Source organism: Phalaenopsis equestris, unplaced genomic scaffold, assembly GCF_001263595.1.
Source record: "Phalaenopsis equestris unplaced genomic scaffold, ASM126359v1 Scaffold001058, whole genome shotgun sequence".
NCBI classification, from domain to species: Eukaryota; Viridiplantae; Streptophyta; class Magnoliopsida; order Asparagales; family Orchidaceae; genus Phalaenopsis; species Phalaenopsis equestris.
The window spans coordinates 69,605-91,251 of record NW_018165497.1 but is presented as its reverse complement, the minus strand read 5'-3'; the positions used below and the strand labels follow the sequence as shown (position 1 = coordinate 91,251).

General features: G+C 35.0%; 1 protein-coding gene across 1 annotated transcript; it reads right to left on the bottom strand.

Annotated features, from left to right (window-relative positions):
* Positions 1-4,801: 4,801 nt before the first annotated feature.
* On the bottom strand, positions 4,802-8,903 carry LOC110032925 (proline dehydrogenase 2, mitochondrial-like). Its single transcript, XM_020736719.1, has 4 exons — positions 8,142-8,903; positions 5,331-5,976; positions 5,015-5,255; positions 4,802-4,914 (listed from the first exon to the last, which is right to left on the bottom strand). Exons 1-4 carry the CDS (start codon positions 8,661-8,663, stop codon positions 4,869-4,871), a joined length of 1,455 nt encoding a protein of 484 aa, XP_020592378.1. The 5' UTR covers positions 8,664-8,903; the 3' UTR covers positions 4,802-4,868.
* Positions 8,904-21,647: the final 12,744 nt, after the last annotated feature.

Sequence of the window (21,647 nt, the reverse complement as noted above, 5' to 3'; positions counted from 1 at the left end):
TTTTGAAAATGCATAAGCTATCAAAACATGTAAAGTGCGTTTTCAAAATTCCAGCGCACCAAATAATCTGCCTCAAACGGATTTCTAAGTGTCTGAGAGTTAAAAAATAAATAATAATACCATTTTATTGATATATCCAACTTCATCAAATAATTTAAATTTATAACATATCTTAAATGAAAAAAATTATTTTAGGAAGATTTACGTAAATACCACTCAATTCTTTATGTATTTACATATTTAATGCCTTTATTTTAATTTTTACATATATACCGCCTTATATATGTATATGAAAGGGAGTGTTTTGATATTTATATTTTTTATGTAATATTAAGGATTTGGATGTATAAATGTAAAAATTAATATTTAGGTGTTAAATACATGCAATACATAAGAATTCAGAGTAATGTATGTAAATGCCCAATTATTAAACAAGTATTACTAAGAATATTAAGCTTTAATAATATGTTAAATTTTTAAGAGATCGTAGTTTCCACCTCGCTAACTTCAAAGGAGAAAATATTATGTCCGATCGACCACGTTGATCATATCATACCACCGAATGCATGATGTGATGCAATTCACACCATCGCTCACACGTCTAGGGGTGTAAACGAACCGAACACGAACAAACAAAGCTTGTGTTCGTGTTCGGTTCGTTTAAAATTTAGTTTGTTTGAAATAAGCTCGTGTTCATTTCTTAACGAACGAGCCGAACACGAACCGAAATATTAATTATATAACTTATATTATATAAATATACAATATCTATATTAGTATATTACTACTATAGTATATTAATATATTATTATTATTATTTTATTATATATTATAATTTATAAAATTTAATGTTTTAAAATAAAATAAATTATATATATATAATTATTTTATATTATTTTATATTTCAAACAATAATGATTCGAACACGAACGAACGCATCACTGTTCGTGTTTGGTTCGTTTAACTAACCGAACGAAAAAAATTTGTTCGTGTTTGTCTCGTTTACTTATCGAACGAATCGAACATGAACTCATTGACGAACCGAACACGAATTGTTCGCGAACAACGAGCTTTTTTGACAGCCCTACACACGTCTGACATTCAGTTGTAATATTTTCTCGCTTCAAAGGCATCAGATTGCTAGTGTCAATACAATGTTCTAAGTGCTAAATACAATTTGGTGTGAATGAGTTCCACAACAACTGGCAAATGGGCTGAGCATATTTCAACTCAGCTTAATTAAATCTAAATTTTATTTTAATATTTTATTATATATTGATAAAGAAATTAGAACTCTATTAAAATGAATTTTTAATAGTATAAAATAGCTTTAGAATCATTGATAATCAGAAGAACTTGCTTTATAAATTTAAAATCATTTAAATGTACTTTAAATTTTCTATAACTCTTACATTACTTAATGAACTTAATTTAATTTTCTAATTAAATTAATTTCTAATCTTATGAAATTTATTGAATGAGCAAGTAATTCCCTAGGAGATCTTATGAAAATTTAGAGTAAACTAAAGATGCATTTAATTTATTAAAAAAATTATTAAATTAATAGATTAATTAATTTAAATAAATTAACAAAGAGTAATTATTGAACTTGATATTAATTAATTGACTTCTCTATAATTTTACAAAACATTATGATTTTTTTGAATTTTTAATCTTGCCTTTGAAATTTTAATTAATTTATTAGTAAATTATATAAAACCTAATGAAATATAAGTTCTTATAATTATAAAATTTAATTAAGGAAAACCAATTCTTGAACTAATTCGAGAAAATTAAGGGAGGATTGAAAAACTCTGAAGGATCATCCATATAAATTTTAGATTGATTCAAGATGATTAGACGTGTTACTGAAGTGATTAATCTCTTACACACTTCATTTACTCTGTACACAAAAAGAGAGACTTATAAACCTATAAGTATTAGTAAGTTATTCTAAGTTTATTATATTTTCTTATAGAAATGACTGGCAGACCAAGAGGTGCTGATCCTATAATCAAATTGAACTAAATTTATACTATCCTTACAACATGATGGATCATTAGTTAGCTTGAAATTGCATTGGGCATACCTTATTCCAAGCAATTTGAGGTTGATTATAGATTTTAATAGAGTTTTCTAATCACAATGAAGGACTTTGTTGAAGACCATAACCTTTTATCAAGCTTAAACAATTAGCACTAAAAATATTGAACTCGAATCATTAATAAAGGGTATGACTTAGCTTAGAAAGGTTTACATTAATTCAACTTAAGCATTTTAACCATTATATGGCTCGAACCAATGTTTTGGCTTGCTTGGGCTAACCTAAATGGGTTAAGTCACCTAAAGCAATTAGCTAAGCACCATGGCTAAGACCACATGAAGTTTTAAAGAATTTGATGAAGGCTTGGGTAAAATTGATTCAACTTGAACCATGAAAGGTCAAATGAATTTATAGGTCAAACATAATTTAATTCGGGGGGATTATAATGTCCTAGGATGTTCATGGTTGGCTGCCATGGAGTTTAAGGTGAGCTTGCTCTCATGCTTTAAAATCTTTTATGTAACTATCCTTAAGGTTGACATAATAGATATCAATACTCATCTCAATGATGAGGTTTTCATAATATGGATATTGTATAAGGTAAGACTTGCGATAATTGATTTATTAAATTCCCAATTAAACCCAACAATCAAATTTATGTTGATTATGTTTTCACTCATCCTACTATACATGAGTTTAAAAGATTTGAAAATGTTTCAAAATGGCCTTTAAGAATCATAAAATTTATTCTTAAAAGGGTTGGATACCACCCAAGGTCAAATTGGTTTGTAAGGTTCAATGGAAAGGGTCTATGCCCATGGAACATTATGATTTATTTTTATTTGATTTTAGAAATATGCAACGGCTTGAAATTAAATGAATATAAAATTATTCTTTTAAACCTATTGATTTGTTTTATGATGAAATGGATCATATAAGATATGTGATACCCATTAGACTAAGGTTTCTTAAGTTTGGTTTCTAAGGACTAGTTGGATTTAAAAAAATAATGCCCAATTTTTAGAGAAGTCTAAACCATCATAGAGCTTGAGAGGTCAACTCCAAGATTTAGAATTCCTACGACTTAACAAGACTAGGGTCATTATGAATCCACTTTCAAAAATAAGATCCTAAGTTAAGGAAGGATTCTTTAAAGGCCAAAGCTAAGAATAATGCGGGATTTTGTAAACTCATTAAAAAATGAGTAAAAAATGAGCCATGTTGACAACAAGAACTTATCAAGCAAAGTTAGCAATATTGAGTGCATTGATTCATAATATGTGTATAAAAAGTGAGAGAAAAAAATGCACAATCCTTGAGTCTACATATTGAGAAGGAGAAAAAGCAATCAATAAAATAAAAATAATAAAAAAAAGAAACAAGTTGCCAAAATTTTATTTGATGATTTGATCAAGTAATATAAACCATGACAAAGTTATTTAAAAAGATTTATTATCTCTCAAAGTTAGTTATAGAAAATTCTCTTTTCCTAGAGCAAGGAACAATGCAAAATGATTAAGGGAGAATAATGAAAGATTACTTCAAATCTTAACTATAAGAAAAGATAAAAAGCCCTTATTGACCATTTACAAATACAATTTTTAAGAGTGGATGAACAAAAAAATGATTAACTTTTGCTTTGATAAAGGTAAATATTATTTTGTCTGCCCCGTGATTTCAAGTAATTTTACGATTGGTCAAGATATTTGTGAGTCAAATTTTGCTCAAACTTACTAACCACTCTTGCTTTTAGCTTCATCCTTTTAAGACTCCATAGATAAATCATTATTCCTTGAAGGGTGGCATTGTTAATGGAGTAAGAAATCAATAATGTGGCCATGATGCTAAGATTTGGTTCAAGTGGCGTGCATGCATCTTTAGTAGACTATTCGAACCGTAGGTAGGGAGTTAACGGGAGACAATAATGCCAACAAAACAATAATCACGAGGACTTGTACAGTTCATTGTTTTGAAGATATAACAAAACTATTTCAAAATTATTATCTTGAATAGAATGTGATCCTGGGTAGATTAGTGCGAAAGCATGCAAAATTTTATAAAGTGTATATGTAACATCAAAGATAACATACCAACCTAAAGAGGTTTTATGACTAGCTAGGTTATAATTATTCTTGAGATAACATATGAGGTTAGATTCGAGAATGCACCCGACTAGATTCAAAGATGATCGAGCCAAGATGACTTCTAGGCTTCCCAAGCGAATGAGGTTTGTATTAGCTAAAGAGTTTTTTCTTAGACTGAACAAAGAGTTGGATAGGGGACTATGATACATATAGCCTCAAAGCCTATAACATGCATGATCATGGTTGATCATGAGATTTTTTATTTAAAATTGGGCAGTCAAGTTTGATGGACTCTAACATGAATTTTTAAAAATTATAATATTTGATACTCTGATTATATTAAAAAATAGTACATTACATATTAAACCAAGAACACGTGTAATAAAATTAAGTGCATCTTGATGCCAAATATATCAAAATATTCCTACATAATTTTTGGGGCATTTGCATACATACCACTCAATTTCTATGCATTTACATATCAAACAACTTAACTTTGCTTTTATATATTTATATCACTTAAATGTTTCATATCACCTAAAAAATGCTAGCTTTTTAACTTCGAAAAAGTGAAACACATTTTTTCATGCAAAAGTAAGATTGTATATATGATGTAAAAATTAAAATTTAGGGGGTTAGATATGTAAATACATAGGAATTGATCCGTGGCGTGCCTGCAAATCTTCCAAAATTTGTTTCCTCTTTCAATGCTCTATTTTCTTGGGCTAATTCTGGTGCAACTATCTTCCAAACACCTTAACCCTCAGCCTTCTCCTCAGCTCCTTACTGCACCAAAAATAAAAAAAGAGATGATTAAAAAACTCATTTTTATCAGATAACATTTAGTTTCTCAGACAAACAAGTCTCAAAAATGAGATTTTTATACCTCATGAGCTCTCTGTCAATGGATGAAGTAGAAAAAAAACCTCTGTTTTCCTCTGCTCTCCTCAGTAAATAAGGCATCACCTGCTCCACGGGCCCAAATGGCAGATACTTACTAACCCTAAACCCAGCACTCGTTAGCCCCAAAGACAAGCCATCCGCCATTCCCATCAGCTGAGCAAACTGCAACTTCTCCTCCCCTCTCCCCATTCCCAGCTCCTCCGCCTTCGCCGCCGCCTTCTTCCCTGCAACCACCACTCCATCAATTAATTCCCCCTCAAAAGCTTTCTGCTAAACATTTCTGTAAAAAAAACACTCACCGGATTCTAAATTGTGCGTCGCGAGCACCGCCGAACACGATCCCTTCGCGCTTTTCTCGATCATGAAGGCGGCACATTCGTCGAAACAATTGTGGGTGTCCTGAATGCTCCCGTGGATCGGAGAAGCCATGCCCAGTGAGGAAGAAAGCGCAATCTCCCTAGACAAATAAGCACCTCTGACCAACTTGAATCCGATAGAGATTCCGGCCATCTCCGCCGCCTCCACCGCCTGAAAAAGTCTCTCCTTTGAATCCTTCAGATACGTCTGGATCGTGCCGTAGATGATCGGCCGCTCATCTTTGTTGAACTCTAGTGCGGCGGCGTAGACGAAGTGGTCGATTGCTGGCTGGACTGATGTGTACTCGGCGTCGACGAGGAGGGGGAGATTGGCCGCGGAGCAACGGTGGCAGAGAGTTGCGAGTCGCTTGTGGGATAGATGGAGCTCGCGTTCTTCTTCTAGGGTTAGAGGGGCTGGAGCTGCGGGAGTGTGGTAGAAAGGACTGGTGTCCGAGAAGATAGGGAGAGATGGATTCTTCCATGGAAGGTGAAAAGATGGATCTTTTCTTTCCCATCGGAGCAGATCGCTGAGACGTTCGAGAAGGTTGATTGGGGATATTGCAGTGATCTTCACGCAGGCGAAGCTAACCTGTTGAAGGTAAAGCGCTGAGAATAATGTCAACGTAGTTATATGAAAATGGGGCCTTTACATAGAAAAATTAATCGTCTAAAAGTTGGCATGAGCAACTCATGTATGACGTTATGTCCGCCAGTAGTTATCTTTCTCGAGACGATATGACTCTCAGTAGTTGTTCGTTCCTAATTGAAATAATCATCAATAGTTGGCCGTCCGGACGTTCAGTCATCTAATGTGGTGTGTGCACGACAATATGTTCTCCTTTCATCCATAATTTTTGTATGAGAGCACTTACAAGAATAGCATACAATTTTTATATATTCACATATCTCACAACTACACTTTCACAACTACACTTCCATATTATTGTCACTAATAGTGTAAAATATAGAAGTGTTATGCATAAGCTTGGTTGTGAGCCATGTAAATACACAAGAATTATGTTAATTAAGCTCAAATATTTAATATTATATAAAAATTAGTATTGTTATGACATGAAAGTAATATAAATGTAAATATTAAACTTTAGATATTGAGTATGTAAATACAAAGGAATTGTGTGGTATGTATGCAAATTTCCCAATATACTTTCTTAACTTCCATAAATAAACAGCACATTTAAGTTAATCAACGTTACATTACAAGCTAAACTTTTGCAAAAAATTCAAAAAAAAAATATATATATATATAATTCATTTATTCAACAAACAAGGCTTAATATATATATATTTCACGCTTAAATATATTTTATAGAGGCATTTACATAAATACCACATGATTCTCATGTCTTTACATGTCTAAAACTTCCATGTATTGCACTTAAATTTACATAAACAATATAATAATTACTATCTTTTTTTTTTAATGTAAAATACATAATTTTGATGTTAGATTTGTAAATACGTAATTTATTTTAATTGTTATTTAAAATAATTACTAAATTTCCTATTCGTATTGCAAATTAATAAAATGTAATTTATTTTAATTGGTCCCATAAGGATGAAACATTATTTTTTGTTTACATATAAATGTATGTAACTCTGAATCATATACAAAAATTTGAGGGGTATTGAAAATTTATAAGTAGGGCTGTCAAAAAAGCTCGTTGTTCGCGAACAATTCGTGTTCGGTTCGTCAATGAGTTTGTGTTTGATTCATTCGATAAGTAAACGTGACGAACATGAACAAATTTTTTTTCGTTCGGTTAGTTAAACAAACCAAACACTAACAATGATGTGTTCAAATCATTATTGTTCGAAATATAAAATAACTTAAAATAATTATATATAAAAAATTTATGATGTTTTAAAAAATTAAATTTTATAAATTAATAATAATAATATATTAATATACTATATTAGTAATATACTAATATTGATATTATATATTTATCTAATATAAGCTATATAATTAATATAATATATTATCGTTCGCGAACAGATCGTGTTCGGCTTGTTCGTTAAGAAACGAACACGAACAGTGACTTCACGAACAATTTCAAATACAAGCTTATTTCAAACAAACTAAATTTCAAACAAACCAAACACGAATACAAGCTCTGTTCGTTTGTGTTTAGTTCTTTTACACCCCTACTTCTAACATACTTTGTATCATTTTATATATATATAAATAATATATATTAATATTTTATTTTTATTATGTATTAATTTAAACAACGTAAACCAGGTGGCAATGCATAACTGCCAATGCATGGGCAGCACGAGATCAGATGAAATTAAAAAAATTATTTTTGAACGCTTGGGACTACATATTACTAGTAAACAGTTGTCATAAAAATATTCTATTGAAAATAATTAATTATTATAATTATAAAGAAATAAATTTTAAAATAATTAACTCAAAATGGATTAATTTTGTGGGCGACACCATTAAACTTGAATGAATTGAGTCTGATTGAAATCGGCTCGTGACTCATTATATTCTATTTCGAGCTAGCTTAGCTCAAAATTGAACCAAGTTCAGTCTAGCTCGAAGTCGAAAAGAGCCGGCTCAAACTTGAGTTAATTGGATCCGTTCAAGCTCAAAATTGGCTCGAAATTGGAAGAAGATGGCTCAAATTGAATTGATTTATATATATCCATTCATTTAACATTATAAATATTTTTTATAAATAAAACCCTAATCGAGGTTCTTTCAGAAAGTTACGAAACCCTAACCGATGAGGGAGGAAGACTCGCCGTCATATCGACGGTCGACAGAAATCCGGCGAGGTTTCGATCGCAGGCGGCGCCATCAGGTGCATCCTCGAGACCGTAATCCAGTATCCCCCTCATTCCTCCCTTCCACAGCGCCCTCAGCGTCCGCGCGGCCTCCTCCCCATTTTCCCCGGCGCAGAACTGCCGATAAACCGTTCTCCTCACCGCTCCCATCACCGCCATCCTCGCCGCCCAGTTCTCCTCCACCACCTTCGATCGCATCACCGCCATCCCCACATCCACCACCGTACCCATCGCCATCGGATACAGCACAGCCAGCGATCGCACCAGCTCCCCCGTTTTCACCGTCGCAAAAAGCCGCTCGGTGTCCTCTAAATCCAATTTCGGGGCCGATTTCTTCGCCGAGATCGGCGAAGCAGCAACCGGTTCGGCGAGGGATAAGGGGGCTGAGGAGGTGAGGGTGGGGCGGTGATTGATGAACCGAGGGCGCAAGGGTTTGGCGATCTTGTGAGCGAAAGCCATTGATGGAATTGGGACAGTTCTGCGTCTTTTCGGCTATCTTTTGTGGGCGCGGGCGCTTGAGCTTCTACTCAGCCATCGAGGAGCCATAAATGGAAGAAGTAAAGAAGTAAAAAGGTGTGGGAGAAGAAGGGGAGAAATTGCCACATGGAAGATTGGTAGGCGGACGGAATTGGTCAGGGGGATGTGGAGCATTTGGGGATGAGGACGATGACGGAGATGTGATGGAGCGAAATTAGCTGTGTTTTGAAATTTGATTTTAAATTATATAATTTAAAATTGGAGGATTTACATTTATACCTTTCAATTTCTGTTTTTTTACATATCAAGCACCTAAATTTAAAGGTGTATTTTAGGTTTTCAAAGTTGTGATTGGAAAGATTTGAGTGGTATAAAGCTAACAAATAAAAGTTATGTGGTTTATATGTAAATACGTAGGAATTGAGGGTTGTGTGTGAAAGCAACTATAAAGTTAAAATAGTAATGTGAACGGTATATTTGATGTGTTCTTAAACGTAGTGCACCAACTAATTAACTTTATTATTTCGAATAATCCAAATTGTTTTGTTTTCATTGAAAACATCAAATTATATATATATTTTTTATCTTTTCAATGAAAACAAAACCACTTGGATTATACGAAATAATAAAGTTAATTATACATATAAAAATATATATGATGTGTGCTAGAAAATTTACGGCAATAGAGTAACAAATTATTGTCTTAGCGTTATACGAGAATTCAACACACATACAGATGAAAGAGAAACATACAATAATGACATTAGAAGTTTTTACATGGAAAACCCGTAAAGAGAAAAACCACGAGTTCTGACCCAGTCGAGAAAATCCACTATGAATGATGAATATACATGTTCATTCTTCTTCTAAATTAGAAAAGACGAAATTATAAAATTGTATAACAATAATCTGATTTTAGTTCTTGGTGATAGCAGATTGAAAGGGTCATTGTTGAATGTTGTAGAAGTAGTAGTCTGCCGTGAGTGTTGTAGATGGTTGCTCCAGAAGAGTTGACTGATCAGAGAAACTGTATTAAGCAGTTTTGGGGGTTGTGGACCACATAGAGCGTAGTGAGGAGTATGAATGACGTCCGTGGGTCGAAAGTTATGAGTCGGGAGCTACATAAGCTGATAACCACGGAGGTCGTTGTTAACACATGAACCATAATGATGAGCTCTTGTCCCACAAACGAGAAATGATTACTAGATTTTTAAGGTTATAACATTGTCGTCTGACGGTGTGTGGTTGATATTGATTGATGATGTTGGTTAACGGCGATTGCAACAGTTAGCAGAGTCGACGGCGGTTGACATAGTCAACGACGATCGGCAGTTGTCAAGGAAAGACGACAATGATCGACAACAGTCGGCGGTGGTTGACAGCGGTCAATGGTGATGCTGAGCTGCAACTTCTCCTCAAAGCCTCAGGTTCTCTCTAGGCTTTAACCCTCTCTCATGTGAGGGTTAGGGGTCTATTTATAATATTTTGGGTGCAATTAATACATTAATATGAATCATTTTGATCGGACGGTGTAGAGAGTTTCATTGAAATGTACAGTGTATAATGGACATTTGAGCGCCTTAATGATGGTTAAATTAAGTGATCTTGGGCTTGTTGAATTCCTCTTGTCGAGACGCTCGATTTGAGTATAGACTTGTTGTTGTCAGCATCTGTTTGACCTTTCAAATGTGTCCGAAAATCTTCAAGAGTTGTTTAATAACTTGATATAGGCTCAATTTGACTCGGATCAGACTATTTTTTATATCATTAGGTCTTTCTCATTGAACCGATCAGTTTGACTATAAGTTAACTGAAATCAGAGCTCTGGAAGACTTTTTATCAAGATTTAGACGTTTCTTATTCAAAATATCATCTCGAGATCCGTGTCACACCTCAAGATTCATGACGGATGATGAAAATTTGTCGGTGGCATATCAATATATACATATATATATATATATAAACAATTTATCTGTACCCACAAGCCACAAAAGAGTTCAAATGACCTTTTGCACATCTAAGAAGGGCGAAATAAGAACCTTTACTGCTTTGCTGAAAGTATAAGATTTGGAATCCGCAGTAGCGTATGCCGCCCTGACTCGAGTTTAAAGAGGTACCTTTTTCGGTATTTTTGGGACTTTAGCAACCAAAGACATTATTATAGTCGTTAGAGATGACTAATAACCATATATTTATCAAGGAGTACAATTTCACCTCAGCTTCATCCTGAGGTGAACCTTCCACCAGTTGCCAGATAAAGAGGGCTCTAAAGCCAACAGATGGAGTTGTGAGTCATCGCTCGGTTTCTGCATGTTACCTTTGAGAGCTCTCTTATGCGGCCGACGGGTGGTGGACTCTCCTATGAAGGAGGCATGGATGGAGTAATACTCCTTGACTGATATATGGTTGTTGGACATCTCCAATACTTGGCTAATGTCTTCACTAGTTACGTACCAAAAGCATACTAGAAAAGTCCTTTTTTCAGCACTTAAGCTAGGGCGACATGAGCCATTGCAAAGCCTAGATACCCCACTTCCAACATCTCCTTATAGAAGTGGGTAATGAATTAACATAGTCTCTCTTTCTACTCTTGTTTGATCTGCAGGAGGATCTGCGAGTTCTTCTGCGATTTCTGGGTGCTGGCAAACTGTGTTACGAACATTCACTCGAAGTTAGCAAATGACGCTATTAGACCAGGTGGCAATGCGTTGAAAAATCTAAGAGCTGATCTTCTCAGCATGGTGAAGAACATACAATACCTTTATGCGTCAGTGATTCTCAGTAGATACGCTGTCAACTCGAAAAAGGTTAAGTGGTCGGTTGTATCGGTTCTGCTCTTATTGGACTCCAATATCAAAATTTTTATCCTTTTAGGGCACAACCTAAAAAATTTATATAGAAAACACATTCTCTAATTGTCAGGGCACCTCACTACTCTAAATTTTTTGTTTGTCGACCAATGTCGACCCAAAACTATCAAAGTACTCGGAATCCCCTTCTCTGTCTAAAGCTAAGTGGGCTCTTTGACCGTCAGATATCAACCCTTCCTCTTACAGATGTTGCTCCTCTCCCTGAGTCAATGCCTCTCATATGACATCCAACATTTGATCCTTCAGCTCTTATTTAAAAGTTAAATCAGTGATGTGAAAAATTTGAGTAGTAAAAAGGTTAAAAATGAAATTTAGATATCACATATGTAAATACATAGGTGTTGAGGGAACTTTGTGAAAGCAAGGATAGAAGTTTTGCTTTTTTTTTTAATATATTTTAGAATTTAATAAATTATAGAGAATTTGATTGGTATTGTCAATAGTTGACAATTTCATTACTTGCGGTATATCTTATACATTCTTGAAGTAGTTTATCAACTAATTAACTTTATTTTTTCAAACAATGCAAGTTATTATGTTTTTGCTGAAACGTCAAGTTGTATTAGTTGAATACAAACGCGTGCTGTGCCCACCACACACACATTGATTTATTATAATGTGAAAATACATAAAGAGGTCAGAATTTCAATATTTACATGCGATGGAGCTGGTCTTGCCCAAAAATAGGGGGACAAATGATACACTATCAATAAATTTTTTAATTACCAGCACGAAGTTCGATGCATGACACATATCTCGATGTAATTTTTTGAGAAAAAAATGTTCGAACTTTGCTTTGATTTCAACAAACTCATAGTTAAAATAAATGACTTAACAAGACGGGCCTAATGATACAAAAGTTGGTTCAATTTGAGTCAAATAAAGTTCCAATCAAGGCATTTAAGTAAATTTTGAAAGCTTTTCGGGCATATTTGAACAATCAAATAGATGCTAAATCTGGCGAGCTTACGATAGAACAAGTATCTCGAAAAGACGAATCTAATGAGCTTAATATCGCTCTATTCTGACATCATTAAAATTGTTATATGACTAAGCTCTCCGGATCGTTCGATCAAAGTGATTCATATTCTTGCATTAATTGCACATTCAACTCTATAAATAGAGCCCCTGCTCTCTTATGTGGGCAAGGGGAGAGCTTGAGGCTCGAGGAAGAGAACTTTAAGTTTTGAGAAGGAGCTGAAGTCCAACACCGCTCCTACTGTCGTCGACCACCATCTGCCGAATGTCGTCGAACACCACCTGTCAACCGCTGCCGATCACCATCGGTCGCATTCTACTTCGCACAACAAGCACATCCGTGCACCGACGTTAGTGTTCAACCTTTTCCTGCCTATGGAACGAGGGAATATACTTGTAATTATCATTTTATAATAGATTTCTTCAGTTTGGGTCAAATCTCATGGTTTTTTTTCTTTTTAAGAGTTTTTCACGTAAAAATTTCTAGTGTTTCTACTAATTGTTTCTTTTATCAGTTGTGTATTGAATCTTCAAGCAACCCTTATACCACAATCCCTTACTCCACTGTTGCGAATCTTCTAGCATACATCAGTAGTTTTTTTCTTCTTTTGTAAAGCTGTCGAAGGTTCTTTCTATTGATGCCAAACCTTAATATTTAAGGACATATATAAAATCCGGGTGGCATGTATGTAAATTAAAAGTTCTGTAATTCTTCTCATGCATCAGGTTTGGTGGCTGTTAAGTAAAAACTGAAGTTCAGCTGTTAGATGTGTAAATTTATAAGAACAGAGTGGCATGCATGTAAATCTTCCTAGTTAATATCTTCTTATAATGATTGATGATTGAATGCTCTCTTGGCCAATCATTTTAGAGAAAGCTGACTTTCCTAATGCTAATGGAGAAAGATCTGTAGAGAAAAAGAAGCAACAGATTCATAACCAAATTGAACCATTCAAGTTGTATTGATCTGGCTTTCTTTAGAGGAGGATGCAACAAAATAATGAGCCGTTATCTTCTTCGAATCGAAACTTTGATTTCAACGAGTTATTCATTTCACCATTAAATTTGACGTCAAAAAGCCTGTAAGAGTCTTGGTAGTCATGTGAGTCTGTATGATTGAGCGAAATGTATCTTATAAGACATTTGCTTGCCATGCGAGTCTGTGTGATATGGATAGTTTTGGTGGTATAAATGTAAAAAAAAAAAAAAGAGTTTAGGTGTTAGATATGTAAATAAATAAAATTGAGTAGTACAAATGTAAATTTATTTTCTTTGTAATAATGTTTTTTTTATTTATGTGATATGAGTGATTTGGGGATATAAATGTAAAAAAAATATAGTCTAGTTGTTAGATATGTAAAATACATACAAGTTGTGGTATAAGGGTTTAGTAAGTTTCTTAGAATCAAACCCAGCTTGTGGGTTTAGGGGACCAGAATCTGAGCGATTCCACGCGAGAGGGGTTTTTTATGCCAACTGGAACCAAACTTATATGATAGCTTTGACCCACCAAAGTATAAGTTTCATAGAGTTAGTTTAATATGAATAACAATACAATATTTAAACCATAACTTAGGGAAAAAAAAATGTTGATATGATTTAAAAGGTCTTATAAAATCAAATTTAGTAAGTTCATAAATGTTTAAATCTTGAAGATGGTTTGGTATGACAAATGTTAAATTGGCTATATCATATGAAGCTATTTGGCAACTTATTTTAGGATTTATGTCAATTAGTTGAAAAATAAATAAAATATAATTTTTTTCTAATTATTTTGATAAATAATTAACTATTTAATTAATTAATTAATTTTTTATTAAAAAAATATTAAACTAAGTATTTATGGAGAATTATTCATATTCATTAATTAGTAGTTGATTAGTTATTTATTAGATTAATTAACAATTAATTAATAGTTTATATATTTAATTACTTTTAATATATAATTTACTTTTTTAATTAATGATAAAATAGTAATAAATAAGTTTATATAATTACGATTAATTTGATAATATATTTATGGAATATTAATCAAACTAACTAAATTCAAATTTTATGCTAGAACCCAAAGCATATTTTTATCTCTTATTTCTCATGCTCGCGAACCTCGCCTTCATTGATTTCCTATCAATAGTTTTTGTTCAAAATTACTGCTTACTTTTCTCTTCTTGTTCCTCCCGTGGCCAAAAGGCCAAACCCCTTGCAATATAGTCATGATTGGAGCTAGCTGGGACGACAATGCCCGAATGAATGCAGGATTGTGGTGTATAAAATCTTTGATACTCCCACATATATCCCGTTTTCACTCTTGCTCCTACTAAACTAACCCTCGTCTTTCTCTTCCTTCCTCCCACCCCACTTCACGTGTTTCAACTTCTCTAAATCCCAAATCCATCTTCTTCGGAGATTTACTAAATTTAAGGCAAAATAGAAGAGAAATGAGATTTAAGATCACCGAGGATTTAAAGTTGTTATTTTTATTGCTTAACATGATGTTTTTTTTCTTTTTTGGAAGTTGAATCTTAATGACAATCAGGTTAGAAATTAACGATTAATGATTAATATGTGTTTTTAACTTGAGTCTTCTAATTGTAGAGAAAGCTCTCTCTCAACCCATTGGCATGCCTTGAGCACGAAGTGCTTAAATTCCTCTTGAATAAACATTAATAATAATAAATAAATAAAAGACGGCCCTTTCCTTGCCATTTACTACGGGTGTAAACAAGCCGAACACGAGCGAGCTAGGCTCAGCTCGTGTACGGCTCGTTTATATTTCGAGCTCAAAAAGTGTGCACGTGTTCGGCTCATTTGCTTAGCGAGCCGAATACGAGTCGTTCACGAACAAAGAGTCATTTTGACAACCGTAATCACGTAGCCATAAGAAGTTAATGATTGGAGCAAGATTTAAAATATCATTGGAATCTAATTTAATAATTTTTATTATATTTTCTTAATTAATACTTCTAATTGAATATAAATCTTTGTAGCCTTGTAGTCAATTAATTTTTTTAAAAATACTACTTATCAAAGATATAGATATATAATTGATTAGTAGTATTTCGAGCCAAAGCCGAACACGAACGAACAAATATTTGTTCGTGTTGTTCATGTTCTACTCGTTAGCTTAGCGAACGAGCGACGAGCCGAACACGAGCTATTTAACGAGCCGAACACGAGCTGTTTGCGAACAACGAACCGTTTTGACAGCCCTACCATCTACTTCAACGCTCATAGATTTCTTTCATGACCACCAAAATGCGCATTCCCCACATGGAAATTGCACGACAAAAATGCTTCTTTATTTTTTTTTCCGTTTACATTTATACCTCCACAAAATTTCCCAAAAAATCAGTGTTTCACGTGAATGCCTGATATTTGCTGAAAGGAAGAAGATTTCGGAATTAAATCAGTAAAAAAGAATAATTTTTAGAAAAAAATGAAGAAAAAAATCATTTAAAAATGATAAATTTCATATTTTTTACAGCAATGGAGATCAGCCACCAGGGCAGCATGATTAGACCCGTGGCGCCGAAGCTTTCCTGTCTCTTCTTCCACCATTTCACAGAACTTTCTTCCACATTTCGAGATGGAAGGTAACCTTCTCTATCACTCAGGTTAAGCTTCTGAAGAAACTGGTGCACATTTCTGAAGCAAATCCAGGCGACGAGTTTTGGTTTAGGTTTTGGCTTTCTGATTTCGACATCTTGCTTTGTTTTCTTCTTAACATTCGCCATTCGTACGTACCTGCTGGGTGGGAGCAGAGGATCTTGGTGCCAGCATTAATGCTGTTCTGGTTATAAATTTATCGTCTTTTAGCATTTGGATCTCGGATCTTTAAATTCTGAGCGAGTTCACTTTCCTCTCGGTTGTTTGCCGGTAGAAATGTTGGAGCTTGGTTGGAGTTTTGAAGGATCTGCTGAATCTTCATTGTGAGATAGGTTTGAGGAGTATCTACTGCCTTTTCTCGCTGCGTACGTCAGTAGTTTATAAGAAGATTATTGGGGGGTTATATTTGTGCTATACCACTGTAATCTCCCTGTAACATACCTGTACTTTCTAGTAAGTTCCGTGTTTCTGTTTTCATATATTTGTAAATTACAAGTAGTTTACAGGGAAGTTACAGAGATATAACCCGAATATAACATCTCAATACCCTCTCAGTAACCTGCTGACTTACGCAGCGCTGCGTACGTTCAAATTTTTCTCCTTTTCTTGTGTCGGGTGTTGAGAGGGGAAAAAATTTGCGTACATAAGACGTATGCAGAGCTGCATACGTCTGTAACCTGCAAACAGGTTACAGGGAGGATTTCAGGAGGTTATAACCGTGTTATACACCCTGTAACCTCCCTGTAACCTCCTTGTAACCTACCTATATATGAAAACAGAAGCGCGGAACTGACTCGAAGGTACAGGTAGGTTACAAGGAGGTTACAGGGGGAATAACGCGGTTATAACCTCCTAAAATCCTCCCTGTAACCTGTTTACAAGTTACAAACGTACACAACTCTGCGTACGTCTTATGTACGCAAATTTTTTCCGTTGAGAGGAGTATAATTTTTTTTTCAAATTATTATATCATAAACTTAAAATCCTTAAATTATGGATTTGGGCTGCTTTAATTAACAAAAATCCTAATTTCTACTGCTGATGTCATCGAAAATCATTTATATGGAGTCAACGTCAATTAGTTAAAATAATAACTCTACGTCACGTTCGGCAGCATCACATTGGTTGGTAGCTTGACTTGAGGTCTCGAAGAAAAACTCATCTTTTCTTTTCATGGTTATAATTATTATAAATAGAGAATAATCTAAAATGTTTATTAACATAAGTACAGCTTAATCCAAGAAAAAAAAATCAAATTAAATTTTAAGTCGAATTTGACTAATATTGCTGTGCTAAATGGGCTGCACGAATCTGAGTTCATGCAACAAGTCTCAAAGAAATCCAATAGCCAGCAGAGAGGGTGATGCTGTGAAACTAGACCCACTGGAGACAGTTCGAGAGTCCACATTTACGCTCCCGGATTTTGTTAGCGGGGAGAAATATAATATATCATCTCAAAAAGTCCACCGATACGAACCTCACAGGGACAAATACACCAACATTCCTCATGCAGGTAGATGCTAAGAGCTGCCCAAACCTTAGTTAGTTGGCTGGTATTTCCCAGTCAACCCTTCAGTCATAGCCAATCCGAACAAAACCCGATTGAACACCATTTCGGGCTCTCGGGTCATAGCCGCCCGGATCATGACCCAATCAGATGCTATTCAATGCTCCCGACCTTACAACCGTGTATTGCCCAAAATACGTCGTACTGTATCTGCTTTAGTCGGGGGCACAAATGTAAGCTTACATTCATCATTCTTATAAATATAAACTCATTTTGTGAATAAAGATTACCCGAAAATTTACCGTTTATTACTGTGCTCTCTGCTCTTTTCCTTATTCTTTTTTGCACCCTAATTCGTAAGTGTGCCTTTCGAACAGATTTGTATTCAACAAATTCTTAGTTGTTAATTTAAACTAACTCCTTAACATTCCATTTGGTAACAGATTTAAGTTTACTATTACTTAAATCTTATCAAATATGTATAAAAAAAAGGGATAACTTTAAAATCATGAATTCAGTAATCAGATTCTTCTCAATTTCCTCTTTGTATTGCCTTAAATCCCAGATTTATAAAAACCTGGTATAGACAAAATTTACTAAATCAAACAACCCCTAAGAATGAGTTGAATTTAAACTGCATATTAAAAAAAAAGGATTTATATAGATACCACTCAATTTCCATTTATTTACAAATCTAACATACAAACTGTTATGCTGGAGCCCGGTTCGGACCCCCTCCTGCTCCTGCTCTTCTGATCGCAAAAGGTCGCGATCTCTCGTTCGCGATCCCGCCTTCGCCCACTCCCGCGCGTGAAGCGAAGCGTCCAGTCGTGACTCGTAGGCGCCAACCGCTCCCGTCTTCCCCTTTTGTGAAGTGAAACATCTCTTCGCTCCCTCTTTTTCGTGATAAAAGATTTTGGATGGCTCTCCTTGAGTTTTAGAAGTCACGGTTTGTGTTTCTTCGGTTTCCTCGAGATAGAGAAAGGTTTACTCGGGACAGAAGGAAAGAAAGTGCAAACAGTAGTTCCTTGCGATGAAGGAAGAAGAAGATTGTTCTTCTTGGTGGCTTGTGGCAGAAAAAAATTGTGTTTATTTCTCTTATAATTTTATTTTCTTCGGTGTATCTCAGTATATAGTTTCTTCAGTGTACCTCGGTGTAGAGAGAGAAGAAAAGAGAGAGAAGAAGAGAGAACAACGAAGTGAAAAATTCCTCTTGTAAGTCAAGGTGATCGACTGGTGTAAATTCCTCAAGTAGTAAAATTCTCTGCAACTCCGTGGACGTAGGGAATTTTCCTAACCACTTAAATCTGTGTGTTTTGCTGTAGTGTTACTTTTTTATGGTATGAATTTTTTCTCATTTTATTTTTGCTTCATCGATCGTTCTCCTGTTTGATTTATATATAACTAAATCTCGCAACATCAACAACTAGTATCAGAGCTTTATTTAGGACCCGAGGAAGATGATGGCTACAGTGAAGTTAAGATTTCAGGGAACGAGAAATTTGATGACACAGATTTTGGTTACTGGAGGATGCAGATAGATGAATACTTTTATGAGAAAAAACTTCATCTTCCGTTATTGGGGAAAAGACCTGAAAGAATGGATGAGGCAGGATGAAATTTGTTGGATCGACAAGTTCTAGGGGTTATTCGATTGACTTTATCGAGGTTCGTTGCACACAACGTCGTCAAGGAGAGGACGATTGCAGATTTCATGGGAGTCTTATCAAGTATGTATAAAAAACCATCGGCGAATAACAAAGTGTACTTGATGAAGAAGTTATTAATTTAAAGATGGCGGAAGGTGTTTCTGTTGCTCAACACTTGAATGATTTCAATACTATCACAAATCGATTGTCGTATATTGAAATTGATTTTGATGATCAGATACATGCGCTCATATTGTTGCCAAATAGTTGGGAAGTCATGAGGATGACGGTTAACAATACTGCATGTAAATCTAAACTAACATGTGATGATATTGGTGATTTGATTTTGGCTGAGGAAATGCGCAGTAAAGATTCTGGCGAGATCTCAGGTACGAGTTCGACTCTGAATGTTGATTTCAGAGGGAAATGTCATGACATGAACTCAAACATAGGGAGATCAAAATTAAAGTCTGGTCAGCAGAAAACCTGCTGGAATTGTGGCAAGGTTGGCCACATAAAGAGGAACTCCAGGAATCCCAAGAATATAGAGAATGATAGTGCAAATGTGGTATCTGAAGAAGAACATGATGCACTATTGCTGACAGTTTATAGTTCTGTTGATGATGGAAGTGAAGAGGAGAGTGAGTCCGGGGCACCCATTCCTATTGTTTCATAGGCAGGCTGGAGAACGAAAGAACTATGAAGAAATCTTGCAAGATGAAAATTTGAGCAAGTGGAAGCTAACAAAACTTCCACCAGGGAAGAATACATTACACAAGAAGTGGGTGTACCAGGTGAAGACTGAGCGTGATGACATTAAAATGTACAATGCTAGAATTGTTGAAAAAGACTTTCAATAGAGGCATGATATTGCTCATGCAGTAGGAGTTCTAAGCATAGACAAATGTAAATCAAGAAATAGCTTGGAGGTGCAAGGCTATTTGGACCCTGCTGATATGTTAACTGAGGTGATATGTTACCTGCTGATATGTTAACTGAGGGTATTACTCTTGAGAAACTGAAGTTGTGCACAGCTTCAGTTGGTCTTTTGGAGTGAAGACGAGACTTTGAGTTGCAGAGGTGGAGGATTCAAGTTGGAGGATTAATGGTGGAGGATTCATGTTTGAAGAAAAAAAGGGCGACACCGCCAGTGGAGGATATTAGTTCGAGGAAGGAGATGTTGTAGCATGTTTACCGGTCTCCAAGTGGGAGATTTGATATGCTAGAGCCCGGTTCAGGCCCCCTCCCACTCTTGCTCTTCCAATCGCGAAAGGTTGCGATCTCTCGTTTGCGATCCCGCCTCAGCCCACTCCCGCGGGCGAAGCGAAGCGTCTAGTCGTGAACCGTAGGCGCCAACCGTTCCCGCCTTCCTCTTTTGTGAAGAGAAGCATCATTTCGCTCCCTCTTGTTCGTGATAAAAGGCTTTAGACGACTCTCCTTGAGTTTTAGAAGTCACGGTTTGTGTTTCTTCGATTTCCTCGGGATAGAAGGAAAGATAGTGCAAGCAGTAGTTCCTTGCGGTGAAGGAAGAAAAATAAGAAGATTGTTCTCCCTTGGCTTCTTCTTAGTAGCTTGTGGCAGAAGAAAAATTATGGTTATTTCTCTTGTAAGTTTATTTTCTTAGGTGTATCTCAGTGTAGAGTTTCTTCAGTGTATTTCAGTGCAGAGAGAGAAGAAAAGAGAGAGAAGAAGAGAGAGCAACGAAGTGAGAGATTCCTCTTGTAAGTCGAGGTAATCAACTTTATCTTCTTCAATGTATCTCGGTGTAGAGTTTCTTCGGTGTATCTCAGTGTAGAGAGAGAAGAAAAAAGAGAGTAGAAGAGAGAGTAACGAAGTGAGAGATTCCTCCTGTAAGTCGAGGTGATCGACTGATGTAAATTCTTTAAGTAGTAAAATCCTCTACAACTCAGTGAACGTAGTTAATTTGCCGAACCACATAAATCTATGTGTTCCGCTGTGGTGTTACTGTTTTCTGTTGTGAATTTTTCTTATATTTTTGTTTCGTCGATCATTCTCATGTTTGATTTATATATATCTAGATCTCACAACATCAACACAAACTTCAAGTTTTACATAAATATCATCTTAATTATGCATGAAAGGTGCAGTTCATTTTTTTTTAAAGTTAAAATGATGATATTTTTATTGAGGTACGAAAGATTTGAGTGGCCTAAATATAAAAAAAATTAAAGTTCATGGGTTTGACATGTAAATATAGAAGAGTTTAGTGTTATGCATCTAAATATCCCTAACAAAAATCATATAGCAAAACATGTAAAGTGTGATTTAAAAAAAATAAAAATAAAAAATGGTTGTGTAGGATGGATAGCGATGGCAATGATTCCAATGTCTGCTT